General features: G+C 53.1%; 1 protein-coding gene and 1 pseudogene across 4 annotated transcripts; one reads left to right on the forward strand and one right to left on the reverse strand.

The window, feature by feature from the left end:
• Positions 1 to 1,678: 1,678 nt before the first annotated feature.
• On the forward strand, positions 1,679 to 10,301 carry LOC309835202 (aflatoxin B1 aldehyde reductase member 2-like; annotated as a pseudogene). Its single transcript has 8 exons — positions 1,679 to 1,700; positions 2,752 to 2,923; positions 5,844 to 6,031; positions 6,209 to 6,313; positions 6,990 to 7,078; positions 7,311 to 7,421; positions 9,126 to 9,251; positions 10,134 to 10,301. The product of its transcript is annotated as an aflatoxin B1 aldehyde reductase member 2-like (transcript).
• A 521-nt stretch (positions 10,302 to 10,822) lies between these two features.
• Positions 10,823 to 16,657, reverse strand: MRTO4 (MRT4 homolog, ribosome maturation factor). Of its 3 annotated transcripts, XM_082647160.1 has the most exons (8): positions 16,390 to 16,657; positions 14,445 to 14,503; positions 13,445 to 13,548; positions 12,886 to 12,967; positions 12,545 to 12,612; positions 12,156 to 12,307; positions 11,703 to 11,779; positions 10,823 to 11,596 (listed from the first exon to the last, which is right to left on the reverse strand). In XM_082647160.1, exons 1-8 carry the CDS (start codon positions 16,415 to 16,417, stop codon positions 11,447 to 11,449), a joined length of 720 nt encoding a protein of 239 aa, XP_082503286.1. In that variant the 5' UTR covers positions 16,418 to 16,657; the 3' UTR covers positions 10,823 to 11,446. The 3 variants fall into 3 exon arrangements, with proteins under 3 accessions (XP_082503286.1, XP_082503285.1, XP_082503287.1); XM_082647159.1 differs by lacking the exons at positions 10,823 to 11,596; positions 11,703 to 11,779 and having other exon boundaries at positions 11,802 to 12,307; XM_082647161.1 differs by lacking the exons at positions 10,823 to 11,596; positions 11,703 to 11,779 and having other exon boundaries at positions 11,802 to 12,307; positions 16,332 to 16,402.
• Between the last annotated feature and the right edge of the window lie 21 nt (positions 16,658 to 16,678).

Genomic DNA, 16,678 nt, shown 5'->3' on the forward strand with positions numbered 1-16,678 from the left:
AGAACAACTACCAGAAAATCAGCAAGGATATAGAAGAACTCAAAGGAGTCATCAACCAGCAGATCGAATCAACATTTATAGGACACTCCACCTAACAAAAATAGTATCTTGCAAGATGTTGCTACTGAGGGAAACTGGGAAAAGGGAACAAGGTATCTCTTTGTATTATTTGTTACAATGGTATATGAATCTAAAATTTTCTCAAAAATTAAAAAGTTTAATTAAAAAAAGGAATACGTGGGCTTCCCTGGTGGCACAGTGGTTGAGAGTCCGCCTGCCGTTGCAGGGGACACGGGTTTGTGCCCCGGTCCGGGAAGATCCCACATGCTGCGGAGCGGCTGGGCCCGTGAGCCATGGCTGCTGAGCCTGCGCGTCTGGAGCCTGTGCTCCACAACGGGAGAGGCCACAACAGTGAGAGGCCCGCGTACCGCAAAAAAAAAAAAAAGGAATACTTGTACTTTTCTTCTCATTTAAACGTACAGCTGACCCTGAACAACGTGGAGGTTAGGGGTGCTGACCCTCCTCACAGTCGAAAATCTGCATATAACTTGTAATCAGCCCTCTGCATATGAGGATCCTCTGTATCCATGGTTCCCTCTTCTGCACCAGAGATTCTACATCCTCAGATTCAACAAACCTTGGATTGTGCAGTATTGTAGTATTTACCATTGAAAAAAATCTACGTATAAGTGGACCTGCGTAGTTCAAACCTATGTTGTTCAAGGGCCAACTGTAGTCAGAAGGTTATACATATTAACCTTATACTCAAGAGATCTGTATTTAGGATGTACACAACGTAATCTGAGACTTAAAAAATTCTATCTTGATTGATTCAGGCAAAGGTCATCAATAGAGGAAACCATAAGATGAAAGACCCATGGGAACTTTACAGCGGGGGGAACAGGTTGACACCACATGAACCCACTGCTTGCTCTCAGCATTATTAGGAGTGAGTCAACCATGCTGTGTCTCCCTGATGTGATGCATCAGGAAGTACACAGTACCATTGATGCAGCATTCTTACAAAAAATTTAAAAAAGGTGCGCTAGAATATAATCTAGCCGTTAGCACTACCTTCCATTTGACAGAAAGTATGAGGAACAAGTTAAATGAAACTATGACTATGCAAAAAGAATGTGGGACATGCTATAGCACAACTAATAGGTCTCTTCCATAAGCAAATGCATAAAAAGGGGTGAGACTGAAGTTTAAAATAGACTTTTGCAATATAACAACCAAATGTAATGTGTAAACCATGTTTGATCCTAATTCAAGCCAACTGAAACTTTTTTAAAAAACAGGGATATTTGAATATGGATGTGGTATTAAGTGACACAAAAGAATTGTTCATTTTTTTTAGTGTGACAATGGCATTGTAGTTATGTAAGAAATTGCCTGTTATAACACACGCACGCTGAAATATGTTGGCATAAATAGTATCTCCAGCACAACATTGAAGAAAAGGGGTAAGAGCAGATATCATTGACTGGTTACCAATCTTAGGGGGAAAGTTTTTTCACTATTAAATATAATGTCAGCTATATGTTTTTTGTATATGCCCTTTATCAGTTTGGGGAAACTCCCTTTTCTTCTTAGTTCTTTTCTTTTTTTTCCCCCTTCTTTCTTCATGAATAGGTATTAAATTTTGTTAAACGCTTTTTTGGCATCAATTGCGATGATGATATGGGTTTTCTTTTTTGGTCAGTATAGTAAACTATATTGATTGATTTTCAAATATAAAGCCCACTGTATTCATGGGATGAAATTCACTGAGAAGTGATGTATTATCCTTTTTATATATCACTGTATTCGCTTGGTCAAAGGTTTTTATATGTAGGTTCATGAAGATTAATGGGGTTTTTGCTGAGTCATACAGTAATTGTATATTTAACTTTATAAAAACTCAGTTATCTGTTTAAAAGTTATCTGTATTGTCTGTCTCAGATAATTGTTTCAGGTGTAAAGTATTCTTTGAGTTTCCATTTTGAATGTGTTTGGACTAAACAAACAATAAACTACTGATATCTGCAGTAAAAATAATAATAATAATAATACTTTCCACCTGAAACTCACTTATCTGACAAAGTCTTTTATATTCATCCTCGCGTTTACCATTTCCAGCACTCTTCACTTTTTGTGTGTGTAAATCCAACTTTTCTTCCGTCTAAAGAATTTTTTAAAATATCTTCTATAGTGAAAGCTGGCTACTATGAATTCTCCCCAACCTTTGTCTGAACGAAGTCTTTGCTTTCCTTTTTGAAAGGTGTTTTCGCTTGGGTATAGGATTCGAGGCTGACAGCTCTTTTCTTTCAATACTTAAATACTGACGCGGGCTGGAGCCTTTGGCAAGTCCTGACGGGAGGACCACAGAGCCGACTTCTGGGGCCGGCAAGGTGGCGGGACACCCCTGAGGGCACCACCCCTGGGCCAAGACATCATTTTAGGACCTTTAGCCCTTAGGAAAGCCCCCTCTGGAAGAACACGTGGACCCCAGGACAGCTCAGGAGCCAAGTCGAGGGAGGTGGGGAGCCGCAGGCGTGAGAGGCGGGGGCGCCGCGCAGCCTTTCGCCGTACTTCCCTTGCCCCGCCCCTCCGCGCGCTCCGCCCCCAACGCCGGTGGGCGGGATCGACCCCCCTCCTTAAAGCGGTGGCCCACCTCGTCGAGGGGCTAGTGCTACGGTCGGCTGCGTTCCAGTGGGCTATCGCAGGCCCCCCGCCGCCGCAGTGTCCCGGCTGCTGTCGCCCCCGCAGGCAGCCTCTGGTCCCCCGGGCCGCCCAGGCACCGTGCTGGGCGCCATGGACATGGGGCGGCCGTGCCCCTCTTCCGGGAGCGCGGCCACACCGATATAGACACGGCCCTAGCGTACGTCCGAGAGCATCCTGGGCGGCCTGGGGCTCCGGCTGGGCGGTGGCGACTGCAGAGGTAATTCCTGGCACCCAGACTCCGTCCCCCTTACCTCCCCCGAGCCATGCACCGGCCGAGGTCAGGACCGACAGCTTCGCCCTCCTGCCGGGGCGCCGACCTCCACTGGCCATGGCCACCCCGCAACTCTGTGAACACCCCGCTCCTCAGGCCCCGTGCACATCTAGCCCCGGACAGCCGGACAGTGCTTTGTCTTGACTCTTTTCCTCTCCTTTTCCCTCCCCTCAGCAACGTCCCAACCCTGGTCTAGCCTGGAACGACTTGGCTAGCCCCTCTCGGGGGGACTGAAAACCGAGTCTGGCGCTGTGCAGCCCCTGCCTCCTTCCCCTTCCCCGCAGGTGCCGGGTGCGGTCCTGATCTGCAGGAATCCTGCCCTTATGGCCCTGGCACTTCCTGGCATAGTCCCAGATCAGGCTTCGGAACCGGCGGGGATCTGCTTCCTCGTTGCTCTGGGCTGTAGACTGCTGCGTGGAGCTCGGGGTGCGCCGTTCAGTTGGCAGTGCCTCCCGCTTCACCAGGGTGGCCGCGCCTGGGAACCGCAGGAGCTATAGGCAGTAGCTGGGATGGGAGAGTGGGGGTAGTATGGTGTCTAACTGCCCTCTCTGTGCCAGCCTCCGTCCAAGGCCATAGAAGGGAAACTGACACTAACCCACTCCAGGGAACTCAGAGTCTAGAGATGGGAGGGGACACTGAAGAACACTAGGAAAACGGAACGTCAGACCTTGAAGAACTGCTAGTTTTCCAGGGAGAGTAAGAGGAGAAAGGGCATTCCCGGCTGCGCGGGTGGGCAGTGAGTGTGCAAAGGCAATGAGATTTGGCAGTGCTGAGGGTTTTGGAACAGGCAGACCTAGCTAAGTGGAGGGTTTGTGTATGGGGGTAGGGGGACATCTGTCATCAGTCTGATGCCATCTGAAATGTTTATAACGTGCCTCACAGGGACATAGTGAGGGCTCAGCAATGTTAGCTGTTACTGTTAGTAGTAGTAGTAGTAGTAGTATCATTTGCACCATGTACCATCTTTTACTTTGAGGTCCTCGGAGTGAAATGATTCACAGCACAGATCTGAAACAAAACAAGAATGTGCATGCATCTCATATGCTATCTAGATCACCTGACTGCCTCTCTGTGACAACTCTGGTCTTCTTTTTTTTTTTTTAATTTAAATTTTTATTGAAGTCTAGTTGATTTACAATGTTGTGTTAGTTTCAGGTGTACAGCAGTGATTTAGTTATATATGTATAACTAAATATGTATATACATATTCTTTTTCAGATTCCTTTCCATTATAGGTTATTACAAGATACTGAGTATAGTTCCCTGTGCTATACAGTAGGTCCTTGCTGTTTATCTATTTTATATATATTAGTGTGTATATGTTAATCTGAAACTCCTAATTTATCCCAACCCCTTCCCCCTTTGGTAACCATAAGTTTGTTTTCGGTCTGTGAGTCTATTTCTGTTTTTTTTTTTTTTTTTGGTACGCGGGCCTCTCACTGTTGTGGCCTCTTCCGTTGCGGAGCACAGGCTCCGGACGTGCAGGCTCAGCGGCCATGGCTCACGGGCCCAGCCACTCCGCGGCATGTGCGATCTTCCCGGACCGGGGCACGAACCCGTGTCCCCTGCATCGGCAGGTGGACTCTCAACCACTGCGCCACCAGGGAAGCCCCGGGCTTTCTCTAGTTGCGGAGAGCGGGGGCTACTCGTCGTCGCGGTGCGCGGGCTTCTCATTGCAGTGGCTTCTCTTGTTGCAGAGCTCGGGCTCTAGGTGCGCAGGCTTCAGTAGTTGTGGCATGTGGGTTCAGTAGTTGTGGCACGTGGGCTCAGCAGTTGTGACTCACGGGCTCTAGAGCACAGGCTCAGTAGTTGTGGCACACGGGCTTAGTTGCTTCACAGCATGTGGGATCATCCCAGACCAGGGCTTGAACCCATGTCCCCTGCATTGGCAGGTGGCTTCTTAACCACTGCTCCACCAGGGAAGCCCCCACCTGGGATTCTTAATGGGGGTGGGGAGAAAAGTATTTGATTAACTCACTCCTGACTCACACAGGTGGCACAACACCAGCCTTTTCTCAATGGGTTATTTCTCTAATGGAAATATCTTGCCTTTCCTTCCCTGGGGCCCCAGTTGAGGCCTCTTGCTCTCTTTCCTGAATTCCTGCCGCAGCCTCACCATTTGCCCTGTTTCCAGACCTGTCCCTGAGGTTTTTGTGTGTGCTTCATTCAGCGTCATCTTTCAAAACTGCAAAGCTGACAACTTAGCTCGCTGGCTGAAAAGTGTTCAGAGTCTCCCTGTGGCCCCCTGAAGTCAGATTCTAAGGGGTGCACTCAGGGCCCTTTGTATCCATCTGGTCTGTGGTGGCCCCTTCTCTTGCCTTGTGTGCCCCGTGGACCTGGTGTTCTAGATCCATGGGGTCGCAGGCATGGCTCCTCACACGCCACGTTCTTGCCTCTGGGCGGCCTCTGACTGGCCCTGGAGATTCAGATTCTAAGAAAGCCTTCCCTGAACTCCAGGACTCCTCTCCCACCTTGTGCTTATCCCGGCCTCACTTACTCTATAGTGGCCCCTTAGACTGTGCGTCCTTGATGGCAGGGACCCACTGCTGGCCTTCCTCATCCAGCCCTTAGCGCCAGGCGTGGCACACCCAGTTGTCTGGTAAATAGTCATCGTAATAACATTAGCAGCTCATAATGAGCAAATCTATCAAAGTTCTGATCAATCCTTGGGGCCTCCTGACAAGATATCACTCAATTTACAGCTGAGGGGATTGAGGCTCAGAGAGTTTAAATAACTTGGTTAGGGTCACAGAGCTCGAATTGGCAGAGCTGGGGTGTGAACCCAGGTCTGTCTCTTAACCGTTACACTAGATCCTCTCCAGCGTTTGGTAAACTGACTTGGACTTCCATTTCTCTCCTCCCAAAGTGAAAATCACCACCAAGGCCAATCCGGTGGGTGAAAAGTCTCTGAAACCTGACAGCCTCTGGTCCCAGCTGGAGACGTCACTGAAGTGGATGCAGTGCCCCCGAGTGGACCTCTTTTACCTGCACCTGCCGGACCACGGCACCCCCATGGAAGAGACACTGCGTGCCTGCCACCAGCTGCGCCAGGAGGTGAGGGCGGCCCCCCCAGCTCCTCTCCTTGACCTGTCGTTGCCCAGGAGAGTGGAGGCTCCAGGGCTGTCCCAGAGCAGAGCTGGGGACAGACCCCACTCCCAGGGTCCCCAGCCAGTCTCTCCTTCCTGGTGTTCTGGGCTGCAGTGGGTTCTGACCTTGGCCTCTCCCCCGCAGGGCAAGTTTGTGGAGCTTGGCCTCTCCAACCATGCCACCTGGGAAGTGGCCGAGATCTGTACCCTGTGCAAGAGCAACAACTGGATCCTGCCCACCGTGTACCAGGTGAGGCCGGGGCTGCAGAGGCCTCTGTCTCCTGGGTGCCTGCTAATCCCGGGTCCTCGCGGCTCCCCCTCCCCGTGCCCTCTCCATACCAGCCACTCCCCTGCTCACAGCCTGTAGATGGCTCCCAGGTACCCTCAGCCTGGCAAACAGGCGCCTGCTCTCTCCGGCTCTGGCTCCCCTTCCTGCCTGCTTCTCGCTCTGCAGTCAGCCTGGAACACTCCTCCCTGCTCTCCCTGGAAGGAGTGCCCAGGTCTCACTTAGATGCCTCTTCCTCTGGAAGCCTTTCCTGACAGCCCAGAGGAGCCTGAGATCTCAGGTCCTCCTTTTCTCCTCCTCATTCATTCGGCAAATGTTTGTGCTGCCAGGCAGTGGTCACAGAACTTACTAGTGTGTTACGATTGTCTCTTTGGTTGGTTGAATGTTTGCTAACACTCTACCTCACTATTAAATCTCTGAGCGCAGCCGCTTTGTCCTTTGGCTTGTGGATGGAAATCCAGTATCCAGGCCGTAGGTGGTGCTCAGAAATGTTGGCTGAAGGGATGAATTTTCCTTGGGCGTGAGCCCTCTCCACCAGCGCCATTAAGTATCTGCCTGATTGTTAAGGTCTGAACTTAGGTTCTCCACAGGAAAATTTGGGGTCCCATGCGCCCTCTCCAGCTGGCCCTTCTGCCTGCAGGGCATGTACAACGCCACCACCCAGCAAGTGGAGACAGAGCTCTTCCCCTGCCTCAGGACTGAGGTTCTACGCCTAAAACCCTTTGGCTGGTATGGGGTGTGGGCTGCTGTGGGGACGGGCTCACCCTGGGTGAACGGGTCTTCCTGGCCGTGTTTCTGCTTGTTCCTGACCCTGGGGATGCCTGGTCCCAGACCTGGGAAGCAGGGAGGGGTTTGACAGGAGGCTGGGCTGGGTCCTCCATCCCTCCGGGGTCCCCCACCATCACCCCCACTTCCAGTCCAGAGCCGCCTCTGGGAGCAGTGCCAGGGGATCTGATTACAGCCTTCCCGCAGGGGGCCTGCTGACCGGCAAGTACAAGGATGGGGACAAGGATGGGTAACAACCTGTGGGCCGTTTCTTTGGGACCAATTGGGCAGAGACCTACAGGAATCGGTGAGCTGGGCATGGGCTGCGTCAGGGTGGGAGGTGGCGTGGGTCCCCTTAGTCTGCAATGGGGAGTCCCTGGGGCTGCTTTCTTGGTGGCCAGGACCTCCCTCTGTGCTCAGACCTTTGCCCCTAGATCCCTACCAGCTTTACTGAGAAATTTACCCCTAAAATTTTGCCAGTGTCTCTGGGGAGTGATTGGGGGCCTGGACTGGGAATGTGTAGAGCTCTGGACCTTCCACCAGGCCTGTGAGGCTATGTCTTTTCCCTGGGAAGAGCCTACTCCCTGCCCACAGAGGGAGAAGAAACCTTGGATTGGAACTTGGGATTCCTGGGGCTTGATGCTGGCCTGTCACCTGGGGAAACTGAGTCTAAGTTTTGTAAACTCTTGGCAATAACACTGTCATCAATGTCTAAAGTTATAGTTGAACATCTGTTGGGACTAGCCTTCTTCCCTTTTTTTCATTTTTGCAAGTTTGAAAAAGTTATCGAAGTAATACATGCCCACAGTTAGAAGCAAGCCCTCTTCAAGTCGCACTCCTCCAAGGTGATGCTTTTTAATTCCTACAGTTTTCCTTCCCTCTGGAATTTACTGTGAGATCTCTGATGCATACACTTAACTGCTATTCCTTAATTTATCAAATTTAGACATTATCTGTGGACTGCTGGGAAGTTCCTAACCTTTCAAGATTTATAGAAGCTGAGTCTCCAAGGCTTCAATGCTAGTTTTGTTGAAATGGCCCAGGACTTTTTAAAATTAATTAGTTAATTTATTTTTGACTGCGGTGGGTCTTCGTTGCTGCACGTGGGCTTTCTCTAGTTGTGGCGAGTGGGGGCTACTCTTTGTTGCGGTGCACAGGCTTATCATTGCGGTGGCTTCTCTTGTTGCGGAGCACCGGCTCTAGGTGCACAGGCTCAGTAGTTGTGGCTCACGGGCTCAGTAGTTGTGGCACGTGGGCTCAGTAGTTGTGGCTCATAGGCTCTAGAGTGCAGGCTCAGTAGTTGTGGCACACGGGCTTAGTTGCTCCGCAGCATGAGGGATCTTCCTAGACCAGGGATCGAACCTGTGTCCCCTGCATTGGCAGGCAGATTCTTAACCACCGCACCACCAGGGAAGCCCCCTGCCAGGGTTTCTGATTGTCTGGCCAGGTTTAGGAGCCATCGCTCTAAGCAGTGTCTCTCAAGGAGCTCGTCACACCACGAGCGAGCGCTTAGGCCTCACCCCTGGAGGCTCCTGGTTGATAGTTTTCACCTTCTCTGCTCTACTTAGTTGACAGAGCACTGCAGGTCCATCATCTCCTTTACATTTTGCACTCACCACATGGGGCTGGCTCGGGGTGTTTCCTCACTGAGCAGAGAAGTGAAGGCAGGTGACTGAGCCAAGGCCAGAGCTGGGACTGGAGCCAGGACTTGTCCTGTCTGTGACCCGGGGCACAAAGGTGTGGTGCTGTGGACACTCCTGGTTCCCAACTTGGGGAGTTGTGTCGTTCGCATCCGGTGAGCATGTTCAATGCAAGGATCCTTGCCCACTGCATCCCCGCTGCTCCTACCACTGGGTTGAAATCACCCCGGTGAGGGGCCCAGAAATCCACATGCATTCTGCTGCTCAGGGAAACAAAACCTCCATTTGAGATGGTCCCTCAGTGCCTCAGGGACCAGTGACCTGCAGGAATCCCAGCGTCCTGACCCGTGCCACCCTCTCCACTCACCCAGCTTCTGGAAGCACTACTTCGAGGCTGTTGCCTTGGTGGGGAAGGCCTGCAGGCTGCGTATGGCCCCAGTGCCCCCAGCATGACCTCGGCCGCCCTCTGGTGGAGGTACCACCACTCCCAGCTCCAGGTAGGAAGGAGGAAGTGAGAGAGGGCTGCCTGATTATTTCATGATTTCTGGATTATTCCTTTTCCTTTTCTGAAATGTCTCCATGGCCCAGGTCTTTTGGGTGGTATTCCTGTTCTTAGAGAAGTTTATTAAGTGTCACATTACAAACACTACTGGCCCTAGTAAGTATAATTATCCCAACTTTACGTATGAGTAAACTGGCTCAGAGGCCACTTCACCTAACTGTGGGTACATGAGATAGGGCAGAAGCTATGTGTGATGCTGAAACCTACATTTTTTCAGCATTAGCATTTATCTGCCTCTGGCTGCCTGCTCTGCAGAGGCCAACTCCATGTCCCTGGCAGGGCTGCCCTCTCCCTGCCATCCCACTTTCCCAACAACTTCCTCCAACTTGGGCATCACATACTAATGGTGCCTCTTTCTTGAGCCCCTGTTAAGTGCTAGGCCTGAAACAAACTTTATGAAATTTTAGGGAATTCCCTGGCGGTCCAGTGGTTAGGACTCTGCGTTTCCACTGCAGGGGGCATGGATTCGATCCCTGGTTAGGGAACCAAGATCCAGCATGCTGCAAGGCACGGCCAAAAAAAAAAACCTCCCACAACCACCCTGCAAAGTAAAGGAAGCCTGAAGCTTAGGGAGGTCACACGACTAACCCAAGCCCTCCAAGCTGCCGAGCAGCAGAGGGGAACTCGGGTCTGCCTGCGTGCGTCTAGGGAAGCAGGGCCGTAGAGCTGTTCGAAGGCAATGTAAGTTCGTGCGGAATAATATAGGGTGTAGACGTCGGATTGCAGGTCTTGGCAGGGGCAGGGTGGGAGTGGGTGTGTGTGACTGGGGTCACTGTGGCGCGCTCGTGTGTTGGTATCTGGCCGTCTCCCCTTGCAGGGCGTTCAGGGGGACGCAGTCATCCTGGGCATGTCCAGCATGAAGCAGCTAGAACAGAACTTGGTGGCTGCTGAGGGAGAGCCCCTGGAGCCGGCCGTCATGCAGGCCTTTGATCAGGCCTGGCACCTGTCTGCCCATGAATGTCCTAACTACCTCCACCAAGCCTAGTCCTGACTTGGGGTGGCAGAGGACACACTCCACCTATCACCTCTTTTATTCTCTCAACCAGTCAGTTCTGACTTTAAGCTGCTTTACGTAGCTAGTTCTTTCCTCACAGTCCCAGTTCACAAACTGTTTGTTTGTCTCCCATGTTCTTCTTAATACTCCCAGTTGCCTTCATCATGTAAAAAGCCCAGGGCCTCAGGCATTTCCTGTCTGAGTAAAGAGGCACTAAGGTGGCTGGAGCCAGGCCCACAGTGAATCTGGTGAATCTGTTTCCTCTGCAGCCTGCAGGCTTTCTCGTCCTCCCACAGGCTTGGTGAGAAGGGGGCAGGAGTAGGGATTAGTTTTCAAAGGGCAGAGGCGGTGGGAGGGTCTCCCAGCCTCCTGCCCTGAACCCAGTGTGACCTCTCAACATCGGGGCTGCAGGTGGCCCTCATGCTTCTACACGCGACAGAAAAGAAGAGGGCCATACACCCTGAGGTAGATTTTCTCCCGTTCAGAATTACCTCATTAAATACTTACTTATAAACAGAACAATCTGGGCAAAAACCTACCACCTGAAGCCACCACCCAGAAGCCTAAAACCTCCCAGGATGCAGTGGAATGTTTTTTACATCCATTCAGTTTCAGCAGTGGCTTTATTTTTGCTTTAGCCAACACGTCCTGTCTCCTGGTCATCCACAAGTTTCTCGGCCCTGGTTTTGGGGGTTGCGGGTGGGAAAGAGAATAGAGAGTAGGGGTAGGAGGGCGGCAGGCAGGGTGCCTGTTTTCCTCAAACAAATCCCAGTTTCAAGCCAGGGGCGCCGAGGGCCAGAGGAAAGGAGAAGGCGGTTCCTCTTGTGCTCCCAGGGCCGCCCGGCCAGTGGTCACACAGGAGCCAGTGCTGGAAACTGGCTTGAGGTGAACTAAGAATCCTGGGGGTCCAAACCAAAGCCCAAACCCAAGGGTTTTTTCCTAGAAAAGTCCCTTTTGGAGGAGACACCCTGCTGCCAAAGTTTCATTATTTATAGGATAGCCTGTCCCTGTCACCCTCCCTTGTGTGCATCCACAGCAAAACACACGGCAGCTCCCCCGAGAGGGCTGCAGCAGTCTCACGCCGTCCAGTCCAGACAAGGCTGGAGCAGGCCCGGAGGTCCCGTCCCAAGTGCACGTCAGCTGTCGTCGTCTTCCTCTGATTCTACTTCCGACTCGGGCGCGCTCTCTGGCAAGTCATCTCCCATCTGCTGGAACCTTCCGGACTCCGCGTCCCACACGTACTTGATGGTCACCTTGAATTCGGCCATTTCATACCTGAAAAGCTTCTGCCAGAGGTGAAGGGACCCAAAGGTCAGGAGGAGCGAGTGGGGTCAGAGGAGTCTGCGGCCCCTCCCGCCGCAGCTGTGGACGCCCGGGGTGGAGGGAACTCACCAGGACACGGGCCTGCTCCGGGGTCAGCACATCACCCTCCTTGCACACCTCGTAGTCGGACAGCAGGGTCACCACACCTACAGAGAAGGGGGCCCCCAGGCAGTTACTCTGGCACAGAGGCCTGTGCAGGGCCAGAGGAACTGGGCCGGCCCCCTGCCCCCAGGCTTCCAGCAGCACCGGGGCAGGGGTTCATCAGTGAGCATTCAGCCGCCCAGGAGGGTTTTTGGGGGGCAGTGACTCCTCCTTCCTTCCTTGCCCTGTAACTGCTGTATTCTAGCTGTAACTTACTGTCCACGTTCACCCCAGCTGTCAGGCGGGCGCTGTTAGTCCTGTTTTCACATGAGAAAATGGAGGCCGGTAGAAATTGGGGGTGAGGGGGGAGTTGTCTGGCTTGGAAACCTGCGCTCTCGGCCGCTCGGCTGTGACCTTTCTGCTCTGGGGACGCCCCTGTACCTTTCTTGAGGGCCGTGGGCAGGCCCAGCTGCCTCAGCTGTGGCTCCATGGAGTGCGGGAACTGCTCCAGGGGCCCCGGGTCCAGGCTCACGGTGAAAGTGGCTTTGTTCCCAGCTCGGGCGTAGTCCATCTCCGTGTATTTCGTGAACCACCTGAGGGGAAAGAGAAGTGGCAGGAGGGCAGGTTTCCGCCTGGGCCTCGCCTCACCGCCCTTCCTCCTCGGCTCAGCCTGGAGATGCGAGCCCGGGAGAACAGAGACTCCGTAACGGGATTCCAGGAACCAGGAACCAGGTTTTACTCAGTGCCTCTACTGTACAAAGTCCTGGGCTATTCCCTCCCCGGAGACCTCGCCAACCTTTCCCTTCCCACCGCTCCTCCAGGGCACTTACTCGTTCACTTCCTCCTTAGTGCGATTGGTGAAAAGGAGACCAACTTCACCCCTCAACTTCTTGCTGACCTACAGAACCAAAGTGGGGTGGGGTCGGTCACATTAGAGCAGCGGTTCTCAACTGGGGACCATTTTGCCGGCCCCGCCCCCTCATCTGGCAACACGTGGACATTTTTGGTCACAGCTGGAGGGGGGCAGCACTACTCCCTGGGTCTGGAGGTTAAAGGAGAACCGAGCTTTAAGCCCACCCCGGGCCGCCAGATGGCTGCAGCGTGCATCATGTGACAGCAGCGGAGAAGGCAGCCTGGCCTCGGCCCCTCCCTGTGAGGGCCAGAGACTCACCTGATGCAGATTGTCTTTGTACTCGTCAGATGGGCTTCGACCCAGGGCCACCATCATCACTTTGTTTTTGCCAAAGAACATCCTACAGAGAAAAAGAGGGGTCTGTGAAGGAAGCGCCCCACCCTGCCCTCACTTCAGTGCAAACCAGCTTCAGTCCCCGGAGCCCGAGCCAAGGCCCAGGCTGTTTTGTAGCAGAAGGTGTGGCCAGAGGCTCCACTCTTCCACACAGCCCTGCTCACTTTGTCGCCAGCCCAGGGTCCCTCTCATTATTTTCCTGCACAGACCCTGAAACTCACATTCTGTCTCAGCCCACTGTGAGTGCGTCTGGATATGTGGAAGGGGCCTGTTTAATGGTCTGAACCAGAACGGGTGGGATGTTCCTTAAGGGACCAGACCCCAGGGTTCAGGGACAGTTAAAAAGCGCCCTTCAGCGGGGATGGGGGCGTGGCACTTTGTCCTTATTAAGGCGCCTCCTGTGACGGAGGTCACTGACCGCCCCTGTGCTTTGCAAGCAGCCTGGCCCCTCCGCACTCGGGCCCTTCTCCCACTGCCCGCTCACCGGCTGTGCTTCCAGGCACTGCGGACATCCTTCAGCTTGCTGTTCCTCATGTTGGCCACGGAGAAGACGAAGAGGTACTTGTATGTGTCCACACATTTCCGAAGCTGCAGGACAATTCATGGGGCTCTGGAGTCCAAGGGGCAGCAGGGGTTGGGCAGTACTCTGGCCTCAGGTGGGAAAGAGACTGCTCCAGGTCTCTTACAACTGAGGATGTTTAGCGCCTCTAACCTGGTTGTTTCCTCCTTGCCTCTGCTACTGAAGCCAGGATACTAAGTACAGGGGCTGCCCTGACGCAAAGCAGTTGTGATGGCAAAGTGCGGGGGAGGCTGAGCCACGGGTCAAGAGCCCACCGTCTCCCCAGGTTTCCGACTTACGGTGGCCACCACTGCAACTGACCACTTCTCTTTGTCCAGTAATTGCTGGCGATCTAGAAACCTAGCTACACTAGGAAGTCTCCTGCTTTATGGAAACATGTAAAGTCTTGTCATTTAGTCATAAGGGGAGGCGGCTCATCAGCCCTGCGGCGCCCACGTTGCTGGCTGCAGCCACGATGAAGTGGTCTCAAGGAAAATGGCATCTTCGTGCTGGAGGAAACTCCGCTCTCACCCAGCCTGCAGCCTGATGCAGTGCAGACACTGGCTTGGTGCATTTACCCACACTTGGTAACTCCCTGGCTTTTTTTTTACATCGGGCAGACTAACAAATCTCTGCAAGCTTCAGTTACCAGACCGCAAAACAGCGATAACTTCCCCTCGCATCTACCTCACGGGGGTGCTTCACATGTGAAACAGCGCCGTGCAGGGCACAGTAAGGGCTCAATCAGGCTGGAAACCATCACTATGGGAGTTTTTATTGGTGCTGCTGCTGGAGGAGAAAGGGCTGGATCAGCACCTTTTTTTTTTTTCCCCCCCAAACAGTATGTTTCCCTGACAAACAGCCCTACACACACGTTTATAAACCAAATACAAGGTCTGGAAAAATAAAAAGAACACGCTCTTACCTCTTCTATCAAGTTCTGTTTCAGTTCTAAGCCTTTCTTGGCGGTTTTGGTGAGGGAGACTAATACAAAGAAGAAAAGGAGGAGATGATGAGAGGCAAATCTGGATGTCGCGGAGACTCTTTCTTCCCCCCTTTGGTAGCCCAGCTGGACCAAGCCAATCTGAGAAAAAGTAGCAAGGCTTTTGTGGACACCACTTCTGGCATGCAAGGCTACTCCCAGGGTCCCCAGAGTGCCTGCTCGCTACTGTTCCCGAGCCTGAAGGTCCCTTCCCACCTTTCCTGTTACTCAGACAAACTAGGTATTCCTTAGCTCCCCTGAGGTGAAGCGAAAACTCCCTACTGAGGTGTGGAGGCTCTGGGGGCCCTGCCAGTGGCTGAGCTAGCTGCTGGCTGAGGCGCGTCCCTGTGCTGCTGTGGTACACAGAGACCATCTGTGGCTGCTCTGGGCTGGGGACTGTATCTCCTCTGCTACACTCTGTCTTGCAGTTTGGACCCATGGATGCAGCAACGCGTCTTTGGGGAAGGACAAGCACCTCTTCTCCAACAACAGCTGGGGCCCAATTTGCCCCTTAACCAGAAGGGTTTGACATTTGCCAGATCTGACCAGGGCTCCCTCCACAGAACCCAATCATTCCACAAACGCTTAACAGAGCATCAAATGCAAAGCCCTGGGTCCTAGGAGGAGGCCGCTTCTTATTCATCCTGCTGGCACTCAGTCAGTCCCTCTTCACGAAGCACACATCTAGAAAGGTAATCACGCCATTCAGGGGCAAGTGCAGCACAGGAGGACAAACAAAATACAGTTGTCCATTTTCCAGTATTTCCACTGCTACAACTGTGGACCTAGCCAGCACCATGCTCTCTTGGATTACTGCTAGTCTCGCTGCTTCCACCCCTGCACACTGCCCCCACCTTCCCTGTCTATTCTCAACAAAGCAATTACGGTGATCTTTTTAAAAGTAAAGTTGAACCCCATCATTCCTCTGCTCGAGCTCTCTCCTCCCGTTTCACCTGCGTGTGAAAGCCAGTTCCTTGCAAAGGTCTTTCAAGCCCCGCACACTCTGCCCAATTCCCTCTCCCTCCTTTTTGCTCACTCTGCCCTGGCCACGCTGGCCTCTTGCCCCAGAACATGTCAAACATGCTCCCGCTTCAGGGCCTTTGCCCTTCGTGTTCCCTCTCCTGGGACCACCACCCTTCCAGGTAACTCCATGGGTTGCTTATTTACTTTCAAGTTCCTGCTCATTTGTCATCTCAACAGAGACCTTCTCTGGCCACACTGCACAAAAGAACATCAACTTCTCTTTCTCTCTTACTCCACGGGACTTACCACTATCTGAATTTACTGATTCGATTTTCGGTACCTTGGGAGGATATACTTCCCATAACTAAAATATTAAGCTTAATGAGGGCTCTAGGCCTTCCTTGTTGTAACTGCTGAATCCTTCGACGCCTAGAGAGTGCCAGGTCCCTCTCTAATTTGTTGAGTGAATGTGCTAGAGAGCCGGAGTGAGAGAGACTCACCATAGTAGAGACAGTCAGGAATACTCTCCTAGGAAGTATCCTACGAACTGCCAACTGAGAAAGAGCCAGCCATACAAAGACCGGGGCACAAGCATGCCAGACAGAAGCAACTTCAAGTACATACTTAGGGATAAACCTGGGTTGAGGGGAAGGCGGTAGGGTGGGGGGAGCGCGGAGAGCTAAGACAGATGGGCTGAGGTAGGAAAAGGTGGGCCAAGGCGAGATCGGGCGCGGCCTGGGTGTCCAGAGGCTGTTCCCCGACCAGCCGGCCTTGGACAAACTCTGGAGGCCTGGCAAAGCAGTCTCCGCTCCCTGACCCGACCCGGCTCCAGCCCCCACCCCCGTGCTTCCCCCGCGAAGCCCCTACCGCAGGTGACAGCCAGCCCGCGAATTCCTCACCGGGTCCCAAGACCCCCTTTGCCCACCTTTCTTGTCGCGCTTGGATTTGGGCATCGCGCTGCAGCCACGTGCGGCGGAAGACGGTGCTGCCTATTAGGACCTCGGCGGCGCTGGGGCCTCTGGGACGGCCCTCGGGGGCTGCCCTTGCGCATGCCTGACCCAATCTGCGCTGAGGCCCGCCTCTCCCTGCCCCGCCGCCGCCTGCGCTCTCCCTCGAGTCTCCAGAGCGACTTCCTGCGCGGGCGGGGGATCCCAGAGTCCTGGACGCCCCACCGAGAGCTCCGCGTGCGGTTCCCAACTCTATGGTTCCGCGGA

This window comes from Grampus griseus, assembly GCF_964374135.1.
Source record: "Grampus griseus genome assembly, chromosome: 1".
NCBI lineage: Eukaryota > Metazoa > Chordata > Mammalia > Artiodactyla > Delphinidae > Grampus > Grampus griseus.